Source organism: Falco peregrinus, chromosome 11 (genome assembly GCF_023634155.1).
Source record: "Falco peregrinus isolate bFalPer1 chromosome 11, bFalPer1.pri, whole genome shotgun sequence".
Classification (NCBI taxonomy): domain Eukaryota; kingdom Metazoa; phylum Chordata; class Aves; order Falconiformes; family Falconidae; genus Falco; species Falco peregrinus.
Window position 1 is genome coordinate 29,525,290 of NC_073731.1, and position 24,455 is coordinate 29,549,744.

General features: G+C 41.0%; 1 protein-coding gene and 4 non-coding genes across 5 annotated transcripts; all 5 read right to left on the minus strand.

Moving 5' to 3' along the window:
* Positions 1-24,440, minus strand: WDR43 (WD repeat domain 43). The gene is made up of 18 exons (XM_005242402.4): positions 24,191-24,440; positions 19,552-19,686; positions 17,774-17,895; positions 12,547-12,667; positions 11,197-11,336; positions 10,583-10,685; positions 9,456-9,520; positions 8,914-9,085; positions 8,351-8,437; positions 6,431-6,562; positions 5,839-5,976; positions 4,933-5,019; positions 3,577-3,608; positions 2,708-2,771; positions 1,691-1,804; positions 1,173-1,242; positions 531-586; positions 1-438 (listed from the first exon to the last, which is right to left on the minus strand). The coding sequence occupies exons 1-18, from the start codon at positions 24,395-24,397 to the stop codon at positions 319-321; spliced, it is 1,965 nt and encodes a 654-aa protein (XP_005242459.4). The 5' UTR covers positions 24,398-24,440; the 3' UTR covers positions 1-318.
* Positions 7,491-7,569, minus strand: LOC114013561 (small nucleolar RNA SNORD53/SNORD92). Its single transcript, XR_003556605.1, has one exon. It is a non-coding gene; the product is annotated as a small nucleolar RNA SNORD53/SNORD92 (small nucleolar RNA).
* LOC114013564 (small nucleolar RNA SNORD53/SNORD92) lies at positions 10,994-11,077 on the minus strand. Its single transcript, XR_003556608.1, has one exon. It is a non-coding gene; the product is annotated as a small nucleolar RNA SNORD53/SNORD92 (small nucleolar RNA).
* LOC114013563 (small nucleolar RNA SNORD53/SNORD92) lies at positions 12,324-12,407 on the minus strand. Its single transcript, XR_003556607.1, has one exon. It is a non-coding gene; the product is annotated as a small nucleolar RNA SNORD53/SNORD92 (small nucleolar RNA).
* Positions 17,270-17,346, minus strand: LOC114013562 (small nucleolar RNA SNORD53/SNORD92). The gene has a single exon (XR_003556606.1). It is a non-coding gene; the product is annotated as a small nucleolar RNA SNORD53/SNORD92 (small nucleolar RNA).
* Positions 24,441-24,455: the final 15 nt, after the last annotated feature.

Sequence of the window (24,455 nt, forward strand, 5' to 3'; positions counted from 1 at the left end):
CAAGTTTACCACACGAACAGCGGTGGCAGATTTATTTCACTTGAGATACAAATGCATGTCCACATGACAAGCATAATCTGACCATGAGGTGGAAGAAATGTTTGTATAAGTAAGCGCAGGGAAATAGGGAGAGAGAAGGCTGGCATGGTTAAACATTCTGGATTCAGAAATGCAGTGCCCCACATGTGCCTCTGCACACAGGCCGTGCATGAGTCTGCACTCCCCATATGCAAATATGGCACCTTTCAGCAAGATGATCCAGAATTAAGAGTTTGGTGGCCCACTTGTTTAAACTGTTAAGATTACTCTTTCGTGCTGTTATTCTTCTTCACTTTCATTTCCCAGTTCCAAATCAGAATCACCATTCATTTCCTTTTCAACAGTCATGTCTTGTTCATCAGATTGCTCCTCTTTTTCCTCATCTTCATCCCAGTTTTCCTGGGGAAAAAATAAACAGGAATGTTTCAACCTTTGACAGTCACACAATTTGTGTTACAAGCAAACAGAAGAACTGATCCATCTCCACTTACATCAGAGTCTTTATCTGCAATCATCTCATCATCTGAGCCTTCCTCCTCCGAGGACTCTGCAAAGAGAAAACCCCTCAGTTTGGAGAACTGACTTTAAAACATCACTGTACAAACAAAGCCCAACCCCACATGCTGCTAAGTCTCCAAATTGTGCTATTTCAATTCCAAAACTAATTATACCTGAAGATTAGGCTGATCAACATGAATTAGGAACAAATCACTTCCGTTATGATTATACAGTATGAAGCTGCAGTAGGAAAACAAGGTCAAATTGGAAGTGTACATGCGCATACACTGACACACGTAGGCTACCTTGATGTCCTGCTGACTCAAACACAAAACTGCCTCGGTTATATCTACCATAGCAAAGTAGCAAGAAAGGTGAGATTGCCAGTTAAGCAGTGTACTGAAATTCCAATTAACAGATTCCTTAATTTGGAAGCAGAGAAAGAAGGAAGGACCAACCAACTACAAGACATCTGCATCACTAACCACTGACTTTCCTGCCATGGACTTCCCACAAAAACTCCCTACTTGTGATTGTACACTAATAGGTAAGCACAGGAGTATGATGAACAGCCATCAAGTATCAACTGTCACGGGAATTCAGGAGCTGAGCTACACCCAACATATAACACTTACCATCTTCATATACCAGCTTTGCAGTCTGATTAACCTCGGATACATCCTGAACTGTTTCTGATGCTGCAACCTGAATGGAATTTGCAGGTTAGCTTTAGATGCAATCACATATTCCAACCTTAAAAGGCAATAAAACTCATAACAATGTAAATGAAATCTACATCAAATTTAGCACACATTAATTCATTTATAGTAGTAGTTTAACAGCCAAAAAAGTACAAAGCGAAATTTTAGAGGCATCTGTTCTGAAGTGGCCCAGTACTTCCTATTTTTTCCACTTTAAAACTCTATGAGTTAGTATACACATTTGGCAGGAAAAAACATGTCACGCTTCCAGTGAGCACAGACTGACTAGACAGACAGTTAAGTGTACCGCTCTGAGCATTATCAGCGTAGCTGTACAGCAGCTGCATTAAGTTCCCAATGATAGGTCCCATCAGATGTAATCACAACAGGAGGTTAAGTCTGCAACCCATACTTCTGCACATCCATGTTACTTGGTTGGAACTGGAACTCACCTGGGTGACAAGAATGAAGAGTCTTCCATGCAGACGGGAAAGCTTTTGCAAAGTTTTTACTCTGCTCTCCATTAACTGGTACAGCATCCCCAGCTGAGGAATAAGGTCTGGCAACTTGAGAGAAAAGAAGGATGAGGAAAAATGAAGCTGTTAATCAACACATCACAGATGTCTTATTTTTAAATTTTTAAACTATCTTTGTATGTCTGGGACAAAAAAACCCTTGTCACGTTACTCTGACAGAAGGCAGAGCTGAGAGCTCACAGAAACCACCCGCAGCCTGACCGGTTAACACTTAGCCATGTTTAGAAACACCTTCTACGTTCAAAACATGGCAATTCTTACACTACTTTTGCTTTCCACAGTCACTGCCAAAAGCAGGTGTCAAAAGCACTATTCGGAAAGCAGTGTAAATGGGAACTGCACATACACCAGTGTACAGAGGCAGCTTCAGCAACATGTGCAAGTTCTGACACACGGCAATCCTATAATAAATGGGAGAAAGGACTAACAGTGCCAAAATGCTGGTTTCTTAACTGAGCAAGAGTGCTTTATCCATCACTTGTAAGGCAAGGCTAGACTTCAGTCCAGAAGCTATGACTTTGCTTACTACCCTGCCAGCTTTGGCACATCTTTACCCTATAAATCTGGCCATGCCCAAGACAGTCTCAAGATGAGCATTAAAACAGCAAGGCAAATTTAGTTCTGTAAGATTCAGCGACACAGGCTAGATTACTTTTGACAATAATTTTGTTCCCTAACTCTCACAGGTATGACATAACTTATCTTGGTTTGACTTTGGGATGACTATAATTATATCACAAATGACTAAAACAATTTATAACCAATATGCAGCTATTTGGCAAAAGTAGCAGAAATATAGCCCTCTATGCATTGATTTGGGCACTGCCATATGTGGAGAGCAGAAGACAGTTTCCTGAAGGCAGAACATACATATATTTAAACATTTAGATCTATGTTTAGTTACGTGCGTTAGCAGTAATGCAAAATACTTACCGTGGAAAGGTAGGATGCATGTAGAGTAAAAACAGATTTCAGCCATCGAACCATTAGTGAGGCACTGGAAAAGAAAAATTAATTTTGTCAGAGATACTGGCTGAGAAGCACCCATTTTACATTCTAGATGCTAAGTAGGTTCTATAGAAAATGCTCCTCTTTCATTACATAGAAAGATAAATGCAGATGGAAATACAACAGTCTGGCTATCCAGATGAGACACCTACGTAAGATATTTGTTAGGAAACAGACGTCTAAGTGAGGGATTAAAGTAGGCATGTTCAGGGGTCTGTGTTTCTGACATCTTTTAGGGGAGGCTTCAGTGAATAAAAGATCAAAGCATGCTACTTTTTTCTCCACCCACCATGAGGGAAATTTTATTTAAAAACACACATCACGACTGAAGGACAGCTAGTCTCAGCAAAGCTATCCTTATAGCAATATACCGAGATGGGAGAGGGGGAGACAAGAGCTGTTTTTGTTATTAAACACAACATCAGGAGATCTCTAAATATATTTGATAATATATTTGATAATTAAACCACACAAGCTATACATCTGATAGTTATTTTACACATTGATCAGGTCCACAGTGTTGATATTCTGGGACCCAAGATACATTCTCAGGGTTATACGCTTACTGCAAGTATCCTTTTCCCTTTTTAATTTCACTTCAGCCATCCTGGCAAAGTACTGCCTTGATAAAAGCTCCTTTTTGCACCCACAATCAGCTGAGATTTTTTACTTTAGGATACTGTAGTTTAATTACAGTTCCTATGGAGATCAATCACATAAGTGGAGGGAGGGACCATAATGCACAAGCTAGAAAAGTTTCAGGTGAATTAAACTGTAGTTGAGTTCTCTCTTACCTGTATGGGTTGCCCTGCAATCTCTTCGTTAGCTAAAAGGACAAAAATAGTCAGCAATGAATAGCAAACATAATGAATTTTAAAAAGCAACATAACATCCATGTGACAGTCCCAATACTGGGGCAGAAAGATCTCCAGACATTTGAAGTTTGAGAGGATTAACCATTGCCAGGCTCCAGAACATTACATTGCTGGCTCTATTCACAGGCTGATAACCTGCAGAGGCTGTTTCATTATTAAAATAAAACTGGAACTCTTAACAGGCAATGTATCTAGTGAAACTTAAAGCTGGCAGGAATAAATAGAAGGAAATCCCTTTATTTATGTCTCTGTGTATCTGCTTAGTAGAGCAGCCATTACAGGGTGAATGAGCTGGGGAACAAGGTAAAGGCTATTTCACAGAATAAATATCGAGCTCTGGAGAAGACAAGTTACATGTAGATCTGTCCATCCACTGAGATTATACAGTCAAACACTTGCACGTAGACCCTCTGAAAAATGTCCCAAAGAAACACTGCACCTCATTAACTAAGTCTAAGGAGGCGTCACAACACATGCTTCAGGGAAGTCAAAATATTCAAAACCAGACCATCTGCATAATTCAGTTAAGACTGGTACCACAAGTAAAAATTCAATCTTACTTGTGGCCAGCACATCAAAACACAAGTTAATAGTTAGATTCTTCTTATGTTACAGAATGTCATACACATAAGAGCAGCTAATCAAAGTTCAATTAATAAAAGTAATGTCTGATTAAAATATTTCTGCCCGAATACAGGTTTTATTTAATATCACTGAACAAGCAGTTCAGAAGCCAAATCTCTTTTAAAGTTATTACTAAGTGATGTCATACAGCTTAAATATAGTAACTGGGCTTCTGAGCTATCTTCAAAAGAGGAAAGAAATTGCCACTCAATTTCCAAGTGCTATCTAAAATCACTGCTCTAAGTGCATACTCTAATGTTCTTGCTCTCATGCGAGTATCTAGCATATTTATGCTCATATAACTTCTCTAGCTAGCACTGATATTTTTAAAAAAAAAGATGTAATTGGAATTGCCATGGACTAAACAAGCTTTAGCTTAACCTCTTTCAGTTCTTTTTCCCACATAATCACTTAAGAAAATATTACATGATCAAATGCTCTTCCTAGCTTTGAGAGTGGCGTTTTGTCCTTTGGCTAAGTTTCAGCCAGAGAAGATGTGAGTGTAGCAGAGATAAATTAAGAGCAACCTCTGTCCTGTAAAACTACCAAATTTCAATGGTAAAAATAAAGAGGCTACCCTGGATTTTCCCCAGCTAGAACAGAAACCAAACGTGGCTTGTATGACAGTAAAAGAAATACAGTCTCTCCCACCTCATGCAGCAGTGGAATGACAGCATGTATAGGCATTCTGGCTACTGTGTTCTTTATTACATTTTCTTTTCTTGTGTTAAGCACTCTCTGTTAAAATGAAAAAATATGATCAGAGAATCAATCAGTTTTAATATGTGTATGAACAATAAGCACAATCCAAAATTGCTGGCTTTAAAATCTTTTTTCTACTCCACTACTGTTGTACACTAAAAGATTTACCATGAAAAGGAGTTAGGAGTTTTCAAGTCAGCTACCATTAACAAAATAAGACACTTAATTAACCCATTTAAAACAATCTAGCATTGCCTCTAGTCCACCCAGGCCACGTTAGAAATGAAGCATCACAGGCACATTAAAACCTCCCTCACTATCTTGTGTGCTTGACTTCTGTGAATAAATGCTCTTCTCCACTATTTGTGACAAGTAATTTCTAATCAGCATCAAATTCTTAAGATTTCATTTCCCTGCCCCAGAAATATTATTTCCTCCTAGTCCAAGTGCAACAGTAAGCTTTTCAAGTGAAACTGTTGTCATCATGCATTTTTCAAGCAGTATTTCCAGGTTTTCCAAACCTGGAAATGGTACACTCAGGAGACCAAGCACAGATTATGCTCCTGCTCAAGCTAAAGGCAAGTTGGCTGCATTAGTAGCATCCCTTGTAAAACATCTGAACCGTGACATAACAAATTTATCGTAAGCAGAAGTGCCTCAAAGTTTATGGACTGACACAGAAAGCTAATACTGCTCCTATCATTTATAATACTGCTGCCTTGAGCAGCAAATCGGCAAAAAGCTGGGGAAGAAGCAACAGGTTCTTGATTGTTGAGCCTCCCCAGCTTTCAGGAAGGCTCCCCACAAGCCTCAGTGAACAGATTAAACAGCGTACAATGATCGTGTAACACTTACATTTAAGATTTCTGCATCGTTGCTTTCCAAGCCCTGAACCAAAAGTACTGCGAAGCTATCTGTTTGTGGAAGGCCACCTGGAGTTTTTACTTTGCTCACATCAATATCCAGTGCCTCTAGGCGCTCTTCAATGCTCTCCTGCAGACGGTAAACAAGGGCAGTGCTGTTTCAGTGCAGTTTCTCAGAAACATCAGCTGAAAGCCAAGTACCTAACCTACAGCATTCCCCCTTGATTCTGCTGGAAAACAACATAAATCTTGCATATTCTTTTAAATGCAATGAAAAAGAATGGCCTGAGCACAGAAGAGAAGTTTTGACTAAAAAGCAGTAATCCAGCTTATACAGAGAGACAGACATACGCTTGTGACAAAGTTCTGCAGGAACATGGCAAAACTACAGGTAAGGCACACAGAGCCTGAAAGAGGGGAAGGTTTTGAGCAGAGGGAAGCCTCTTTGATACAAAAAGATAGTATCATTAACCTTGCTTCCATGCCAAACAAAGCAAGTTCAAGTTCACCTAAAGAAGTTTTAACAATGATTTATGAGTCTAGTTTCTCCATTATTGATGTGTTTAAAAGAGGAAGAACTTTACCGCTGCCTCTCCCGGTTTCCTCTTCTTTTTCTTCTTCTCCTTTCCCGAGGATGGAGTTTTGACAGCTGTACTATGTCCTGGAATGCCAGGCACTAGAACTTTGGTGTCTGAGTTCACAACAGGTGTCTTTACCTAGTGAAAGAGATAACCACATTTGCCTGAATTAATAATATCTCAAGCTTTCTTCCAATTTAAAATACTGATTTTATTCCAAGACTCTCACGTACAAGGTAAAACAAGCCAGCCACAACCCATTTTCTAGACGTATGTATTAGGAAAGTCACACATTTTTAAAAGCAATTAATAACCGCAAGCAACAGTCAGCTAATTTTCATAATTAACTAAAGAAATGGTCTCTTTGGAATCACTTGTGATTAATTTTTCTTAGAAATTTGTTCCATAGCACTCAAACTAAGTGATTATATCCAACAACAACTATTTGGATGTTTGCTAGCAATAGACATGACGTGTAGTAAATCAGGCCCATAAACCGCATGCAGATTAATTCAGCTTCCACGGGCAGGTAAGGACTGATCGTGAACAGAGGCACAATGTTACAGTAAAAGGTAGTTACTATTCACTTTGATCCCACCAATTTTCTTCCAGAGATTGCTCAGACTCAGAATTCAGTAGTCTGAATTACGCTATGATCAGGACACCAACACAAGCTATGGTATCCATCCTCAATGAACACACGAAGGAGATAAAATTTTGAAGGGAATATAACTAAGCGCTCCCTTGCCCCACAGAGGATGTCAGGGAGTATGCCAGAATGCTACCTCCAGAACACTTCTTAAACAACAGTGCTTCTTTTTTAAAAAAAATGCAGGCCTTTTTTTAAAGTACCTTCCCAAACTTCCATACTTGTAGGAGCCCTGCTGGGTGCCCACTGAAGTGATACAATCTACTACAGTAAGCAAAGCAACTTCCATGTGCTGTGTGTAAAAGTAAAAAAACCCTTGCTTTTGTAGCTGAAAATTTTTACTGTCAAACAGCAGCAGTGTTAAAATGCTACCCCCTTTGCCCACAACACTAATCACTGACCTGCTCCCCACAAGGCATGCTCAGACAGCCAAGAGAAATGAGTCTTCACTGGAATTCAGCAAAAAGCGAAACCAAAATGGGTATCATCACTGCATGCCAGGGAGCTCCTACACCTCTCACTGCACTTCAGCTCTGTTGCCCACCAGCTCCAAGACTGAGGAATCAGCACAAAACCCCGCCTGGCTGATGAACAGCAGATCCAGTAGGTAACTTGAGGGTTAGAAAAACAACGCTGTCTGCTCACTTCACTGATACTGCATTTCAAATCTTCAAGGCCTTGAATATACACACTGATTAAGAACTTCACAGCCCATCTCTAAACCCCCAAAGGATCCTGCATGACAAAGTGGTGGCAAGTGGCCTCAGTGGACCCTGTTGCCATACAAGTCTCGGGCTCACATTCCCAGGTTCCCCTGTGAGTAGGAACGCATGAAGGCCACCTCAAGAAAGAACGCAAAGGACGCCCTCTAAGGCTCCATTACACTTTATTTAGACTCTAAAACAAAGCCATCCCAACCTCACCCCAAACCATGAGGGCCAAAGAGGCTGTGCAAACTGAGAGACCCCCGGGGAAGGGCTGATCTCAAGCAGAAAAACCATCCGCCAGCCCTGTCTACCAAGCAGACCTGCTGAGAACAGGACCTGCTATGAGCTACAGGAGGGTAACTCTGGGTGAGAGCATACCAGGACACGCAGCAGCCATGAAGCACACTTTACCCACGCCTGCCCAAGTGCTGTGGACATTTGTAACTACCACTGCAGCTCTGAGCAGGTCCACCTAGCAAACCAACCTCGTTTTAAACAGCAGCAGCAAATTCTACCATTTCCGAAGTAAAACAAGCGGAGCAACAAAATCGCATTCCATGCAAAGCTCACCTTTGTTAGAGCAACATCTGTTTTAAGTGACAACACTTTCTGGATGTCCCTTATCAAACATACATGAGATTCAGCGGTGTTCAAAGACTAGAAGGACAGGAACAAAACTAGTTAATACAATTGAGACTCACCCCTGTGATTCATTATGCTACTGAAGAGAACAAATTCCAAAGGTATAAAGTAGAAAGAACTTTCTTCCACTCTAGAACAGCAGCTGCTTTGCACATCTGCCTTTTGGTACCAGATCTGTACGCTCTCCAAAGATGCTCACAAAGCTAAACTGAAATTGTATTAAAAAGTTTCAATGGCCTAACTCAGTAACAGCTGAAATGGCAAGAAACAGACAGCAATAATGTCAAGTCATATTTTAACTGAAAGAATGGAAGAACAGAAATTGCCTTTCAAAACAGCTCAGGGGCAATAGCTATAGCTCCCAGGAAAGGGGGAAGGGATAAGCTTTGTCTTGTTATACAAAAAAGAAAAAAAAAATAAATCCCTCCAGCTGAGTGCAGTATGCAGTCCTTATTACAAAATCCAAAACCTATTCATTAAGTTTTACATACCACTTTCTCTATGATGGGCTGTAAGATGTTTCCATACACGAGCAGCAGAGACTGTTTGTCTGTGCAAAATGCAGCTGCTAGAATAGGGACTGGTTTTGGTGTGGAGTCCCCATCATTTCCAGGTGTCGCTATCTGGATAGTACAGTTTGATGTTAAGGGTTTTTTGCAATAACTGAAAAAAAAAGGGAATGAAAAAATTCCAAGACATTTAGCTTAAACACGTCAATATCTTGCATATCCAAGCACCTTTCATTAGCAGCTCCCCAGCAAACTCAGCCAGTTTACACCTTTTACAGATGGCTAAGATGAGGTACTGACACACAAAATGTTGCTTAAAGCCACAAAATGCCAAATACAGCACAGTCCCCAACAATTAAGTTCTCCAAAAACACGTCCAGGAGCTCAAGACAAAGAATCAGCTAGAAGCTGGTCTGCGAACAGATACAAGAGCTTAAAAGGCAACAGCATGACAAGACTGCGTTTTGCCTTACAGCAATCCCAGACCTTTCCCAAAGACAGCCTCAAGATGAATACTAACTTACCCATTTAAGATATGTTCAAATAAATGCAACTGCCCATCTCTGCACACAACTGCTAACTTCACAGGCTGAAAGAAGGCACAATAAAAGATTTTAATTAGATCAAAGGACAAATATCCCATAAGTACAGGATATCAAGAGACAGTTGGCAAGGCTATGATTTGACTTTTTTCAGTAACTAAACACATTAAAGATGTGTCTTTGATCTTCCTTACAGATTTACTTACATCTCAGGAACATTTAGTACAACTATCAAGAGACAAAAAAACAACTCTTAACTGTACTTCACTGTATCTCTACTGATATATCCAAATTCAAACATTTTGCACAGCAGCAGACATATGTCACTACAAACAGCAAAGCTCCAGAAATATGGTACCCAACATGTCTAGAAGCACAGGTCTACAAAGGCGCTGACATAGTAAATATGCTTAGAGGAAAAAACTGAGATGAGTCCTTTGAGCAATGAAATGCCAGATGTACATTACAGAATACTCTTATCTCCAGTACACACAGTAAGAGGGAATAACTGGAAACACTAGAAAATATAGCATGAAACACTGTTTGTAGAAAAGGCATGGAAACAGTTTCTGAGCATGTTTTACATGCAGACATTTTCCACAAGACTACTTTGAAAGACTCTTACTTGTACTTGCGGAAACTGAGAGACCTGGGGAATGCTCACTGCTACTCTGAATTAACTAGCCTTCAATGAATTAAAAATGCAGTTACATCACCAAAGCCACTCAAGATCAGAAGAAAAAGGACCATACCCAAACTGGACTTTTAGAAAGAATTTTTTTTGTGCTTTTTGCTGCCAAGTTCTAACAACTATTTTGATTACTAACTTGTTCTAAATAGGGCACAACTGACATTTCCATTATCACAAGCAAAATTTCTGAAGAAAACACTGAATTTGCACTTAGCTTTGAAAATTACTATTTCAAATTATCAGCTTGAAAAATGCACCTGTAATAAATATCCTTACAGCCATGAACTGGCATTCAGATCTCATCTCTGCGTAACAGAACCCAAATGCAAACGAAGCTTTTTTCCTTACACCCTTAAAAGGAAACTGATGTGACAACTGAGAAGTGTTAATGTATTTCATAACAGACTCTTGCTCCTACCTCCTCTTTGACTTCTGATACAGACAGGTCAATAAAAGTTGGTTCTTCTGTTACTGTGAAAGACATCACAGCATTATTTTCTTTCCTAACTGATCTGATCTGCCTGGAAGACACAAACAGTGCACATTATTTACCATAGTACAAGCGGCACCCTTTGAAGCTGAAAAGCATTATAAAGCCTAGAAATGACCAGCAACTGTGGTAGTATCTACCCTACCCAACATTACTCATGCTGTAATTTCATCTTTCGGCTTAGAAAGTACTCTAAATTCCAAATGCAAAGTAAATCCCAAGTGAAATTCAGCAAGAAAGAAAACTTAGCATAAACCTTACATTAAGTACAAAGAACAAGGAAGCCTATTACACAGTGTGTTCTTGGCGTACATTAGTGATTCAAATGGCAACTGGAAGCAGCTCAGACACAGCCAAGGAAATTCAAGTCTTCATTCAACAATCAGCGAGTTGAAACCACCATTTAAGAGATCACCACTGCATTCCTCCAGAGTGCCCCCTGTGCTTAACCTTCTGTTTAATCAGAGCTCAGAAAACACTTGTTGAATCTATCTTCCACACTGATCATAATTAAAGGTACAAATGAGGAAAAGCTTACATACCATACACTCAGTAATCGGTCATGTATAGCTCCAGACAAGAAATAAAGCCCTGTAATTCCATCAAAGGGCTTACTGTCATTCGTAGGTTTCACTGCGGTAAACATTAATGATGACACTGATGTAGCATGGCCTGTGAAATGCTAAGAGGAAAAAGAAGAATCTTCCAGTGATTGCCATAAACAGTCATAGGGTAAAAAATTAAAACATTCGTTAACAAAGTACACTTCAGTCTTTCCTAATATTATCAACTCAACAAGGACATTTCAGTGATTATTTTCTTTTTTTAACTAGTGATCAGCTTCCTTGCACTTCTGTATTTCAAGGAAACAGATCTTTTCTAACAAGTTCTTCTAACTCTCTAGATATTTATCAGAATTTTAAAAATTAAACAGGGAATCAAAGGCAAATTCACTGGAACTAAGCTCATGCAAAACAAATCACATCCACCTGTACTGCTGTTATTGTCAGAAAGCATTTCTACACATACACAATTTTACACTTCAACTTCTACAATGAAACTAGATTCCCAGTTTTATTCTCAACTGTAAGATGAACGCACAGGTCTGCTGATACACAAAGGCTGTTCAATACCCTCCCCACCCCCAGAAAAACCAGTTTTTCAATCTACTTTCATAAATAATGGTTTTGGTCAGCATAGGATGCAGACATACATGGTAGCTGACACATGCCAGCAGCACGTCCACAGTAACAGCACAGTGTACACACTTACCTGATAGTCATTACTAGAGGATTCAGAGGCTAGCTGCGTCCTATCTGCTAGCAGACAAGAGAACACCGCTGCACTCACGGAACAGCTAAAACATGGTAATTAGCTCAGGTCTGAGCCCTGCTCAGTGAACACCAAGGGGTTTACTCCTATGCCTTCCAACTGTTCCAACAGCAAAATGGATAATGCCACCAGGCACATGAAGTTTAGCAAAGAAACCTGAAGGCTTGAAGGAGGGACTCATGCTGAAAGTCAGGGAGCTCACACACAAACCTGTGCCAGCAGTAACTAAGACTGCGGTGAATGGAGTTGTCCTGCTAGAAGGGTATGAGAAAAAGACCCAATGAAAAAGATCAGCAGCCAGCTTTCTGCTACAGGTTTGAGAAAAGGTGCTGGTAGCATGCTCAGACACAGCCAAGGAATTTAACGTCTTCATTCAACTCTCAGCAAGTTGAAACCACAGTTGAGGGTATCATCACAGCAACAGCTTCCAGCAATCCCAAAACTGCCAATTGTCTCAAGCCCAGTGAAATTTCCAGATGTCCTGTCAGGACACACAAGGTACCTACTGTCACCAACCAAGAAGGGTATTTTTTGGCATCTAATTTAACGAAGTTACTTACTCTGTAGACTTCTTTGGTCTCCAGGTCCCACAGTTTTATAGTTCTACCGGCTGACAGCAGCATTTTCCCATCTGGACTGATGCATAGAGAGGTGACACTCCTATTGTCACCTTTCCACTTGCTAGAATTCAGGTGGAGAGGGTTTGTACAAAGGGAGAAAGATGGAGAAATAGAAAAACCAGTATTAATTAGCATAATCAGGACACACATCAATATGCTGGAAAATTTAAGGTAAAAATTATTTTTAAAAAGAGAATTTAAGTAGTCAAAGATGACACCAAAGCTATTCTGCTTCTGCTCCTCTCCTTCAAATTAGTTTACACAAAATACAGCAACTCAGAAACATAAAGCTATTTTAAAAAAAAAGTAAACAGTTCAGTGTTCAATATTTGCTTATTCTGTTCTGAATTCCTCTCTCAAAGTTCTCCACTACTCAAAACAGGGTAAGAGAAGCCATACCATTTGAAGATTTCTCTTTGTACCACAATCCAAAAAGCTGACACCAACCCATTCAGAAAGGCCTTCTCAACACTAAAATTCAGAGTTTCAAGGCCCATTCAGTTCCTGGCCCATCTCTCAGGTCTGTCAATGACACTGATAATAATCAACTTCACCTTAAAGGTCTATGGTTCAAAGCAGTATTAAAAAAAAAAAAAAAAAAAAAAAATGCTGTCATGAAAAGCTTGCATCCCTCACAGGACAAAACTGCAAGGTAAGCATTAACACAAACCCTTTACATTAGGAAGTGGGCCGCAAGCCACCACATTCTGATTGTAAACAGCTGCTCTGGAAATAGTTCCAAGTCACTTTCACAAGTCCAAGCAGTTCCTCTCCCATCTCCCAAAACAGAGCTCATTTACTGTATCACTTCTGATTACATTTCATAGAAGCAGGAAGTTTTACTGCCTACAAACTTGACAAACAATATTACACCTTATGGACAGTGTGACAAGGTTTTATATTCTCTTCCAGAGAAAAGGTCAGGACTAAGAATTTCAAACCATTTCATAACGTAAGCCAAGAAGGTATTATTAAAAGTACTAAAAAGACTAGTCTAAACTATACTGCAGAATATAAAAAATGGCAAAAAATTCCTTAGTTTTTACTTTGGATACTCTTATTACAGTAAAGTTTTAAACAGGGTATCACAAAACAAGAAGCTGCATAAGAAGATGTACAGAATGCCTCTGAGTATTCAGAGTATTTAAGACATGAAAAAGCTACAACCAGAGAAACAAGAAGTCACCCTGACTGTTTTAAACTACCTCTCTCCAACACCTCATCTTGCTTCTTCAGAAACTCTTCCCCAGCAGCCTGTCCCTCTTCCAGAGGTTTCAATGTGTGCTGCACACACCTCCTGAAGTGGTTCTATGGACTTCCACGTCATTAAGAAATTCAAGCCTAAAGCCATGTGGCTTCAGTTCCCGATCTAGCAGTCCATACCTCTATACTAACATGTCCAGAAGCCTGCAAATCAAACCCAGGAGCAACCATTCTGAACTCTGTGGGATATGTAAGGATTCATTTCCAGGTCCTGTCAAGTGTTAAAGACTGCAGGCAATTTCACATGTACGTATCGGGCACGAGCAATTATTTAGGATGATTTTTTCCATCTAGTCTCATTGATTTAGGTAAAATTTTAGAGAACTGTTTTCCTTGACTCTTTCCAATTTAATTTACCTTGGGTATGACTTGTAATAGCACCAGAGACAAATTTCAGGTAAAAAGCATATTATATTCCTGGTGTACTTTTAATGTATACACTCCAGGAATGATTTTTTTTGTTGCCATCTTTAAAGAATACAACGCCTCTAACTAACTTTTATAACCAGAGCCCCCTAAAAAACAGCAGTATGGGATGGGGGGCAGAGGGAAACACCCAAGATGAAGCTTGACAGGAAAAGTTCCCACATTTCCTGAGGAAGCAGCATGACTGGGACCTATCTCAAGTATTTGTACATGAACATATGTGCTATGGGATACAAACAGGATGAATTAGATGCACACAGGCAGCTTCAGAGCTTTGATCATGCTGGGATCACAGAAAAACAGTGGGTAACTTGCAAGACAGGAATGCTGCAATAAATGGACCTTTAGGAAGGCAAAAAGGAGAGAGGTTTCTCCACACAAAAGGGTAGCTTGAATGCATGGAATTTTCCTTTCACACAGGCAAAGGGCCAGTGGAGAACTTACAGTTAAGTATGAGAGGAGACCAACAAGGGCGATGTGGTGGGCATCTGCTACAGATTGTCCAGTTAAAATAAATAAATAGGTAAGTTTTCATAATTCCATGCCCTGGTTCTTCTAAGGGGCCTTAACCACCCCAGCAACTGCTGGAAAAGCAGCATAGAAGGGCACAAGCAGTCCCAGAGATTCCTGGCAAGTGCTGAAGACCTTTTCTTGATGCACGTGTTTTACAATCATACTATGAAAAGTGGTTTACTGGATCAGGTACTCAAAGAAAAAAAAAAAAAAAAAGAAGGAAAAAAAAGAAGAAACAAAAGGGAAGAATTAATCAGGAATGTGATGGTTGCTGACAATCTCCAGCTATAGCAACCACACGACAATGGAATTTAAGACCCTAAGAAAAACAATAGCAGTATAAACAGCAGAATTACAACCCTGGCCTTTTAAAAGGGCGGACTGCAACTTGTTCAGAGAACTGATTGGCAGAATCTCACCGGAGGCTGCCCTCCAGGAAAGCTGCTTGCTCTCCTAGGATAACTTCCTCAAAGCAAAAAATGGTCCATTCCGAAGGCCAGAAAATCACCACCTATTGCAGAAGGCTAAGTGGGTAACTCCAGGCTCAACTCAAAAACACAAAAAAGAAACACAGAGAAGGTGAAAGTGGAGATAGGTTACACAGAGGAATATAAAAATATTGTCCAGGTATGCAGGGACAGAATAAGCCAAAGCTTAGCTGGTGTTCCAAGCCAGCAGGGCATATGAAGGCCAACGAAAGGACATCTGGATACAGCACATCAGGAACAGTAAGATGATGACCAAGTAAAGTGTGGGCCTGCTGCTGGTTGTTGTAGGGACCCATTCAGTACACAGAAAAGGCTAAAGCACTAAAGAGCAATACCTCTGAGGCCTCCCATGATCCAGAACCTAATGCCAGAGTCAGAGGGAGCACAGCACTCCCCATAGCAAATGGAGATCAAATTAGGGATCACAACAGCAAATCCAAGATATGCAGCTCCTTCAGACTGAATGGGATGTATCCAGAACTGCTAAGGCCAGTGTTATTACAAGATCACACTATCATTGTAGGCAGCTACATAGCTCAGAAAAAAATTCTGATGACACGAGGTGGGGGGGTGGAAGACAGAGACAAAATATATCCACAAGGAGAATCCAGGAAACAGGGAAGATTATACAACAAATCCACCTGGAAGCCACCTCCAAGCACACAAAGATCAAAAAAGTGACTGGGAACATCCAGCATAGATGTACAAACGGCAAATCGTGCCTAACCAACCTTCTTGATGAGAGAAGTCTCTCAGCAGATGAAAGGAGAGCCACATATGCCATTTAACTTTACTTTGGCAACACTTGTGACAATGTCTCACATAGTATCCTTGCAGCCAAACTGAAGATATACAGACTGAACCGACGGACTCTAAGGAGGGATAAGATCTGGCTGCATCACTGAATTCAAACAGTTGTGATCACTGGTATGATCCAGGTGGTGGCCAGTTACTGGCATCACTCCCAAAGGACATCCCAGTATTGTTTAATATCCCCAGTAATTGCCCAGGTCTTCATTAATGACCTCAAAACAGGACAGAATGCACACATAACAAGTTCACATTCATACCAAATTAAGGAGAGCAGTTGACATGCTGGAGGGCAGGGCTGCTACTCAGGGGCATCTCAGCAGACTTGAGAAGCAGGCTGTCAGAATTCCAAAGCTAAAAGAAAAATGTAAAGTCCTGCACATGGGATGGAAAAATCCCAATACAGACTGGGGACAAACGGCTAGAAAGTAGCTCCACAGAAAGCAGCTTGCAGTCCTCATGGTCAAGTTGAACATGAGTAAGCAGGGAGTCCTTGTGGCAAGGAGGTCAACTGCCTACTGATCTGCATTAGCTACAGCGCAGTCAGCAAGCCAAGGAAAAGTGATTCCTGTCCTCTGTGCAACACTTTTGAAACTGCATCTGAGCACTGTGTCCAGTTTGGGACAGTACAAGTCAGTCATGGACATAAGCAGAGTAAACCCAGTGGAGGGCCACGAAGGCAGCTTAGGGACTAGAGCACGTAATTTAAGTGGAACAGGTGAGGGTAGATGCGTTCAATCCGAAGAAGAGAAGGCTAGAGGGAGATTTTACAGCCATCTTCTGCTACTTGGCATCAGGGTCTCAATGTAATACAACCTAAGGATGCACCTCTTTTCTAGGGAAATCAAAGAGGCTATTTGACAATGGGCTGTCTGCAGTGCCCATGCCAACTTTAACAAAACCAACAGAGTTGCAGGAAGGATAACACAGCAGTGGGAAATGTTACGAAAACCAAACAACAGCATAAGAGGAAGGTGAAGGTGCCATCACACGTTAGGCTTTTACTGAAGTAATATAACCGCGGTCATTAATAGAAATCTCTGTTTCTTGAAGTTTAAAAACAGTTTGACTTTATTATGAAAGAAAATAAATGCCTACACCAGGTATCTTGTTACTCTGCACTCGGCTCTATTTTGCACAACAGTACTTTAAATAGTAGTAGCCTGCTCAGACAGCCAAGTGGAATGTCCGCACTGCACATCAGCAGTTAGCGAAACCAAGTGGGTTATCATCACAGCAAGGCCCTTTGAGCAAAGTCAGGAACCGATTTAATTGGGATGAGGTGTTCCAGTACCTGCTCCCCATATTTTCAAGGACATTTTCTAGAATTTAGATTTTTCAGTGTCACAAAAGGGACTGGAAGCCCAAGTCCCACTAAGTGTTAGCATGGAGGGACCCAAATCCCTCTCAGTGCAGTCACTACTTTCATCCAATCTTTTCAATACACTGAGGAAGAAACCAAACTATGAGAATTACTCTCTTACCCCTTAATAAAACCACTTCCAATCTCAGAAAAGTAATACCCAACAGTCAGCTTTGTACAGTGGGCATGTAAGCCTGGATAGCAGAGTGCAGCATTTCCAACAAGGCCTCACTAAAACCTGTGAGGGATGAAAATACACAAAAGCAAGCGCAAACAAATTTGGCTGAAAACAGACGTCACTTACCACTTTACTTTGCAGGTCTGTGTGTTCCATTCCACGATGTGTTTGTCCTCTGAACAGCTATATAAGCAGCAGTTGTCCTGATGCCATTTCACACAGTTTACTCTATTGTCATGACCACCATCCTACAAAAGGTAAGAGAGGGTCAACTCATTAATAAATGAAGTCTTGACTACTGAGTCTTCCCCACACCAACGAGAACAAGCTACTCTTGAGAGTTTAATTCAACACTGGTAACTTGAAGAGAGTGTGGTTTTAAAGCTCAGTGTAGATACACAATTACATAAGCAAAAGATATTTCCTATTTTGATAGGTACACATAAGTATTTTAATTAATTCTTGTTCCAGCACTTCAGAGTAAACAAAAAAAATGGCCTTGCCCACTATGTTTATACACACAGCCAAACAAGGCTGTGTAACAGCATGAAATTTGCTCACAGGAAAGCCTAGCACAGATGTCTTGCTGACAGCCACCCAAGTGCCTGCTTGCTCAAGTACATTCAGAGATGAGTTGCCTTCCTTTTACGCTCAGTATTCAAGGGCGTGCTATCAGTAGACCAGAAGACCCTACCAAAGGGGCATCATTCACCTCTCAACAACCAAAATTTCGGCAGCTCAAATACACCCTCTTTAACTGTTTATGAAAATATTTCCTGAGGTTTATAAAATGTCACTATTTGAATCAGCACCAGCCAGTTCAGACTACTCTGTAAAGTGTCACTGCAAATCAGCTTTGAGCAAAACAAAATACATCACAGCAAGACATTCTGTTCAATAAGAACAGCTAAAAGTGACAGCTCTTACTCTAGCAGGAATAACTTTTCATTCAACCTGTCTGTAAAAGCAAAGTGCTCACCAAATAACATCTGCTACCCCACTCATAAAGAAGAGCGGCCAGTGTTTTCAAACTGACTGAAACTGTAAATTTTAACCTTAAAGTCCTTTATTTTGTTCAGTTTTCAAGCATAAATACAGCTTTTCCATAAAACAGAGGTGAGATTTGTTAGCTAGTGTGACTTGCATGTATCATGATTATAAGAAGTCACTGCTTTCTCTAAATTCATGTACATTTATCATCCTACATACAATTAACATTTTAGAAGCAAAAGTATGCCCAAGTATCTCAAAGCAATGCAGTCATTCATACAGATTTATTTTGCCTGTTATGTAACTCAAGACTAAAACCAAAGTCAGGAGTAACAGGCAAGTTACAAATAAGAAAGGCAAAACGAAAATCAGCATCTCTTATTCGATAAAGACCATGTGCTGAAAGAGCTCAAAAGCTTCCACAAGGGAGGTAAGTTTACAGAAGAGTCCACCAACACAACACCTTCCCAAGAGTCAATGACTACTTCAGTCCTGTCCTCCCCTCCCACAATACTGTGCAGGCACCAAGGCTGCAACACTCCCACAGAGGACTTAACTCTCCAGTTAGGCACTTCATCATTACTGTTATTTTTCATGTAAAACAACAAACCCATGCATAATGTTAAGGTATTGCATTAACTCTGAAACCAAGATTTCTTAGTGTATACATACCGCCCCCAATACAAAAACTATATATAAAATATATATAAAACTATATAAAATACATATAACATATATATAACAATACAAAGATTCCCAAGCACCTGAATTATTGCACCTCTATCCATATACACAGCTATTAAGAAAAAAATATATCTGAATAATTAGTTTATTTGTCAGCAGCAGAAAGAACAGCATAAACTGACTGAAACCACCAGTGTTTAGTAGCATGTGATGAAGAGTGCGTTACTTACTAGCTTGCTCTGTAACTCTCCCTTTACTGTGCTGTACAACAAAATGCTACCAACTGCTGTACCAATGGCCAGGATATCTAACTGCTTGTCCACTTCTGCAACTTCTGACTTCCGTTTTTTCCTCTGCGGGCCATCCTGGAAAATTGAAAAAGAGAAAGCATCAAATAAATCATTCTCACCAGATAATCTCAGCGTTAAAGAAGAGGGGGAAAAAACTTCTGTAAGTTTGAGACCCAGTCAGCCAGCACAGACTCTGCTAAGATGTAAGATGAAAACACTGAAGTGCACAGCAAGCTAGAAATTCATCTTGTACCTCCATGTACGAGGTAACTAAGTTGCTATGAGTCACCTGGAAACATTTGGTGGAGGCCATTTTGCTAGCCTAATGACCACATACAAGAGGGGAAAAAAATGACGTTTTCATTCACGGTTTTTGTCCCAGAGGCACAGGTAAAGATTAACACGATCAGAATACTTCACAAAATAGAACAGATTGTCCAAGAACTGACATGTATTTTCTTCTCAAAAGCTGTTCAGAAGAGTCTTGCAAATATGAAGTATTCATAATGTCTCTTAAAAAGAAAGTGCTACCCCACTTTGCAGAGGGTAACAACCAGGACTGGAAGCTGAGTGCTCCGTCCAAGCCCTGTTGGCAGTACCAGAGGTCCTCGTAGGATCAGGCAATTCTTAAGTCTTCGCTCTCTTGCTTTGCAAGTGCTATCAACCACTTCAAGGAGGGATTTCACTTCATCTCTCAACCAAAAACAGGTGAGTGTGGCACATCACTGGGAAGGGGAGAAGGAATAAAACTGGCTCTTGAGCATGTCAAACTAAAATAAAAGAGGGCAAAACAGCCACTACATTTATTCTCATTGGGTTAATCCCACATAACTCATTACACACACACAAAAGAAAAAAAAAAAAACTTTTCAAGGACTTTCAAAGGAAAAAAGTACCCATACCTAATGATACTGATTAGTTTTTAAATTGGACTTTGGTAATGCTCTTTACATTGTTATGTCACAGCAAAGCATTCTCTCCAATTCAAAAAAGACCAAAATTATACAAAAGCTAATGCTTCCTCTACCTAACAGATATATCTGCACTGACGAGCAGCCAGAAGCCAAAGGAGACTCTGATAAAATGTGAGCAATAAGCTCTGTGCAAGCTCCATGTGGTGAAGCTAATCTCTCATACAATCGACACCACCCAGCAGATGTAAATAATTTTTAATCAGGTCCAGAGATACAATGACAATGAGAATTTAAATCTTAGTTGTGATGAAAACTATCAAAAGTTTAACAGTGCAGGATAAATACTTTGGTTCTTTGTGTGTATTAACAAAGACAACACCTTCCACAAGAAAAAGGGTTTAGGTTTAGGCTAGTAAATACCAAAATGCTATATAGATACTTTTACATATTTTAACAAAAGAGATCACATTGGGTTTTTTGCAAGCATTCATTTAGACTTCATCTCTCCTGGTAAAGAAAAGTGCTTACAAAATATTATGAAAACATAGGTGCTGAGAAACCATCACAGTGACAACGCACTATCAAGTAAATCAAGCAGGTTTTAAGACAATATATGAGAAAATACTCAAATAGTTAAATTTGTGGCAGCTATGCCAACTAAGCCATCTTGAAACTGCTGTCTGACATGCAAAGACAAGGACCACATAGCCAGTGGAGATGCAAGTACAGTTGATGTGTTTTCTGGTACGTTCTGATCTCTCTATAGTTTTACAAATTACCCCCCCCACTCCCATGGCAAAGCAAAACTACAATTAAGAACAGATTTTATTCTCTTTCCTTGCATAAATCTTCTAACTAAAATTTGTTCACCCTCCATTTCAGTTTGTTATGGGAGATTTCCTGTGAAACAACCCAACAGCACAACAAAATCCCCCACCAACGTCCACAGTTACTTCCAGAGTCAAGAAGAAAGCTAAAGGCAGTGAAGGTTTTTCCAATTACTTTTTCACATTTATTTCTTTAGGGACCACTCTTCATCAGCATTATCATTGGGGTGTTTCGTCTGAATTTTTTGCAAGAAATACCAATGGAAAATTCAGACACCAGTTAATGTTGGAGATTATTTGAGAGAACATTCCAAGAGCTAAAAAAAAGTTTTTAAAAAAAATAATCAAACCTCTCTAGCCTGCATTAGATTAATGCATATTATTAGGGCATATTGTACGCATTAGTGCATACAGACTGTCAACTGCAGTAGAGATCCATGTGGGATTCACTTGTGGATCAGGGTCTTAAATATAAGAGCAGCCAGTTTTCATGGATAAGACAGGACAGGGCAGGGCAGCTGAACTACACCAAATACCAGTTTCTTTCCCCCCGCGCAGGTTTATGGAAACTCAATCCTATTTAGAAATCCTCCAACTCTGCCTGAAAAAGCACAATGGCTTAATTGGCAGAAATAATTAAAAGAACTTATCTGAAAAGGGACTGCATACCTATTTTCCCATAACACTCTTACTTCAGTCAGCCACCACCTTTTTTTTTTTCTTAATAAGAAAACCAAAACAAAACAGAAATCCAATTTCTGCTGCTCATGTGTGAACTAAGGCACTTCAAACACTGAAATGAGGGGAAGCCTGAAGAGTCTTGAGAGCTGAAGATGACAGAGTAGTTGCAGCTTATTAGGAAGAAAGTGGAAGAAAGTATTTTAGAAGTCGGTGGCCCACATACTCTTGCACAAGGCACCGCTTCACGGTGGAGGAGGAGATCAACACCACAAGCAGGAAGCACTAACACTGTAAAAGCACGTGTGCAGGCGACATCCCAATAAGCCACCACTGCATCAGCAGTTCCAGGGCCTGCATTTCCAAACTTCATTTCTAATATTCCCCTGTAACACATGGCCTTCATTAACATGGCAGGAGTCCAAAATATACTTAGTTTAGGCGTAACTTGGCCAAACACGATTTATAGATACCTGCTGGCACAGTTTTACTCCTGAACCTCAGATACTAGCACTACCTACAGAGATGTCAACTCTTCAGGAATTAAAAGACTAAATAATGTCAAAAACCCCACATTCAGTAAAATATATTTGGCAGAACCTTCACAGCTTTAGTTCTTCAGTTCAGTCTAAGGACAAACCAATGAATTACAAAAGTTTATGGCACAACTATTCTAAGAAACAGCATGTTTTCCAGCTCCACTTGAAAACATACCAACTTTCAAGCAGGGGAAAGCATTTGAACTACTGCAATAATTAGAAAGCACTGAGAGGTAACCAAATGCTGTCTGATTAAGTCCATTTTCCATACAACCCTAAACCAGGTTAAACTGAGGCATCTGTGGGTTTTAGAGTCTCTAGAAAAGGGCTAATTTTAAAAGCCACTCAAAAACCTCCTGTGCTTAGATTTATTTCACACAGGTTAGAGTAAACCCGTTTTCACATGCCAATTTCAATTTATTTAAGAGTGAAGAAGGACCTACACAGCTCTGCAATTGTAACAAATGAACAGGTTAAGGACAACCTAAACTAACCCTTTCTGCCACATTCCTCAGATGTTCTGGGAGTTTTCATAGTTCACACACTAAGCCGCTCAACTGAAAAAATGTGACAGTATCATCTTCCTTTGGATTGATAATGCATGTATTAAGTGTTTTGAAACACCTCTTAAGGCATTTCAAACATGTTAAATTATTTATGTACTAAAACGCATTTTAAAGTGCCCCCTCCCTACTTCTTATAATAAAGGGGGTGGATTTCACATACTTTATCGAAGGGATACATTTTTTTCCTCACAAAATGCTATGTTCTAGCTAAAGAAAATAGGATTACTTCAACATGAAGAGGCTGAATAGGTACCTTACTGTATATACTCCAGATATTTTCAGATCGAGTGTTCACCATGGTGAAGTTAAATAAAACAAATTCAAGATGGAGAACATCCGAGCCCTCAGATCTATGCTCTGGATAAAACTAGTGAACACCTTCTTTCAGGATTGCCGAGAAGACATGTCACAGCACAGCAGCTTGCACGGCATGGAACTGCTTCCAAGCCAAGGGGAAGGAAGTGTGGAGAGATACGGCCTTTACCGGGATGTGAACCGTACGCAAGCTATGTGGGTGCACAGCAGCCAACCTGCGCTGTAGCATCACCTTTTCCCTACGGTGAGATGTGCCATCAAGTAACGTACCTTGCTCCTTCACGAAAAGCTTCTTCCATGCAGGTTATAAGAAAGACAAATGATTTTATACGATCAGCGCTTCTCTTGATAGCCCCCCGTTGCTTTTTTTTTTTAATAAAACCCAACGATAAAAGCTCCAGCGCCGCTTCCACCACCACCACGTTAAAGCTGCCTGGCGATGCTCCTCTGAGAGGCGCGGATCCCCCCACCCCGCGGCAGGGGCACGGCCCGAATACCGCGGGGAGGACGGTAGCTAAAGCCGGCGGCGCTGCGGGCCCCCCCCGCCCGCGGCTGCTCCCGCTCCCCGGCCCGCCCGGCCACGCCGACCCCCGCCACATGGCGCCGGGAGGGCGGGGTGAAGCCAAGCGGGCCGCGGCCACGCGTCGGAGCTGCTGGGGGCGCCGGGGCCGCCATCCCACCCCTTCCACCCCTCCGGTGCCCCCCTCCCCCCGGCCCCTTCCCTCACACACCGCCTGTACCTTGCTGGGGGGCGGCCTACCCCCCGGCGGGGCCCAGGCCAGGCAAGTACAGGCAGCGCTGAGGTGAGCTGAGGGCACGTACTCGTGCTGCAAGCGGCTATTCGCCGTCTCCCACACCCGCAGGCGCCCATCGGAACCGGAGATGGCGAAATAACGCCGGTCGCAGGGGGAGAAAGCGCACAGGGCCCCCGCCGCTGCCGCCGCCATGGCGCTGCCTGCCCGGCCCTCCGCGCCGGCGCATGCACGGGCCGCGTGCTCACCCCCG

Coding starts and splice junctions, on each gene's coding strand:
- WDR43 (XM_005242402.4), bottom strand. CDS start 24,397: ATGGCGGCGGCAGCGGCGGGGGCCCTGTGCGCTTTCTCCCCCTGCGAC. Junction 17,896..19,551: donor GAGAGTTACAGAGCAAGCTA/GTAAGTAACGCA, acceptor TACCTTTTGTAG/GATGGTGGTCATGACAATAG. Junction 8,438..8,913: donor AGCCCATCATAGAGAAAGTG/GTATGTAAAACT, acceptor CTGTCCTTCTAG/TCTTTGAACACCGCTGAATC.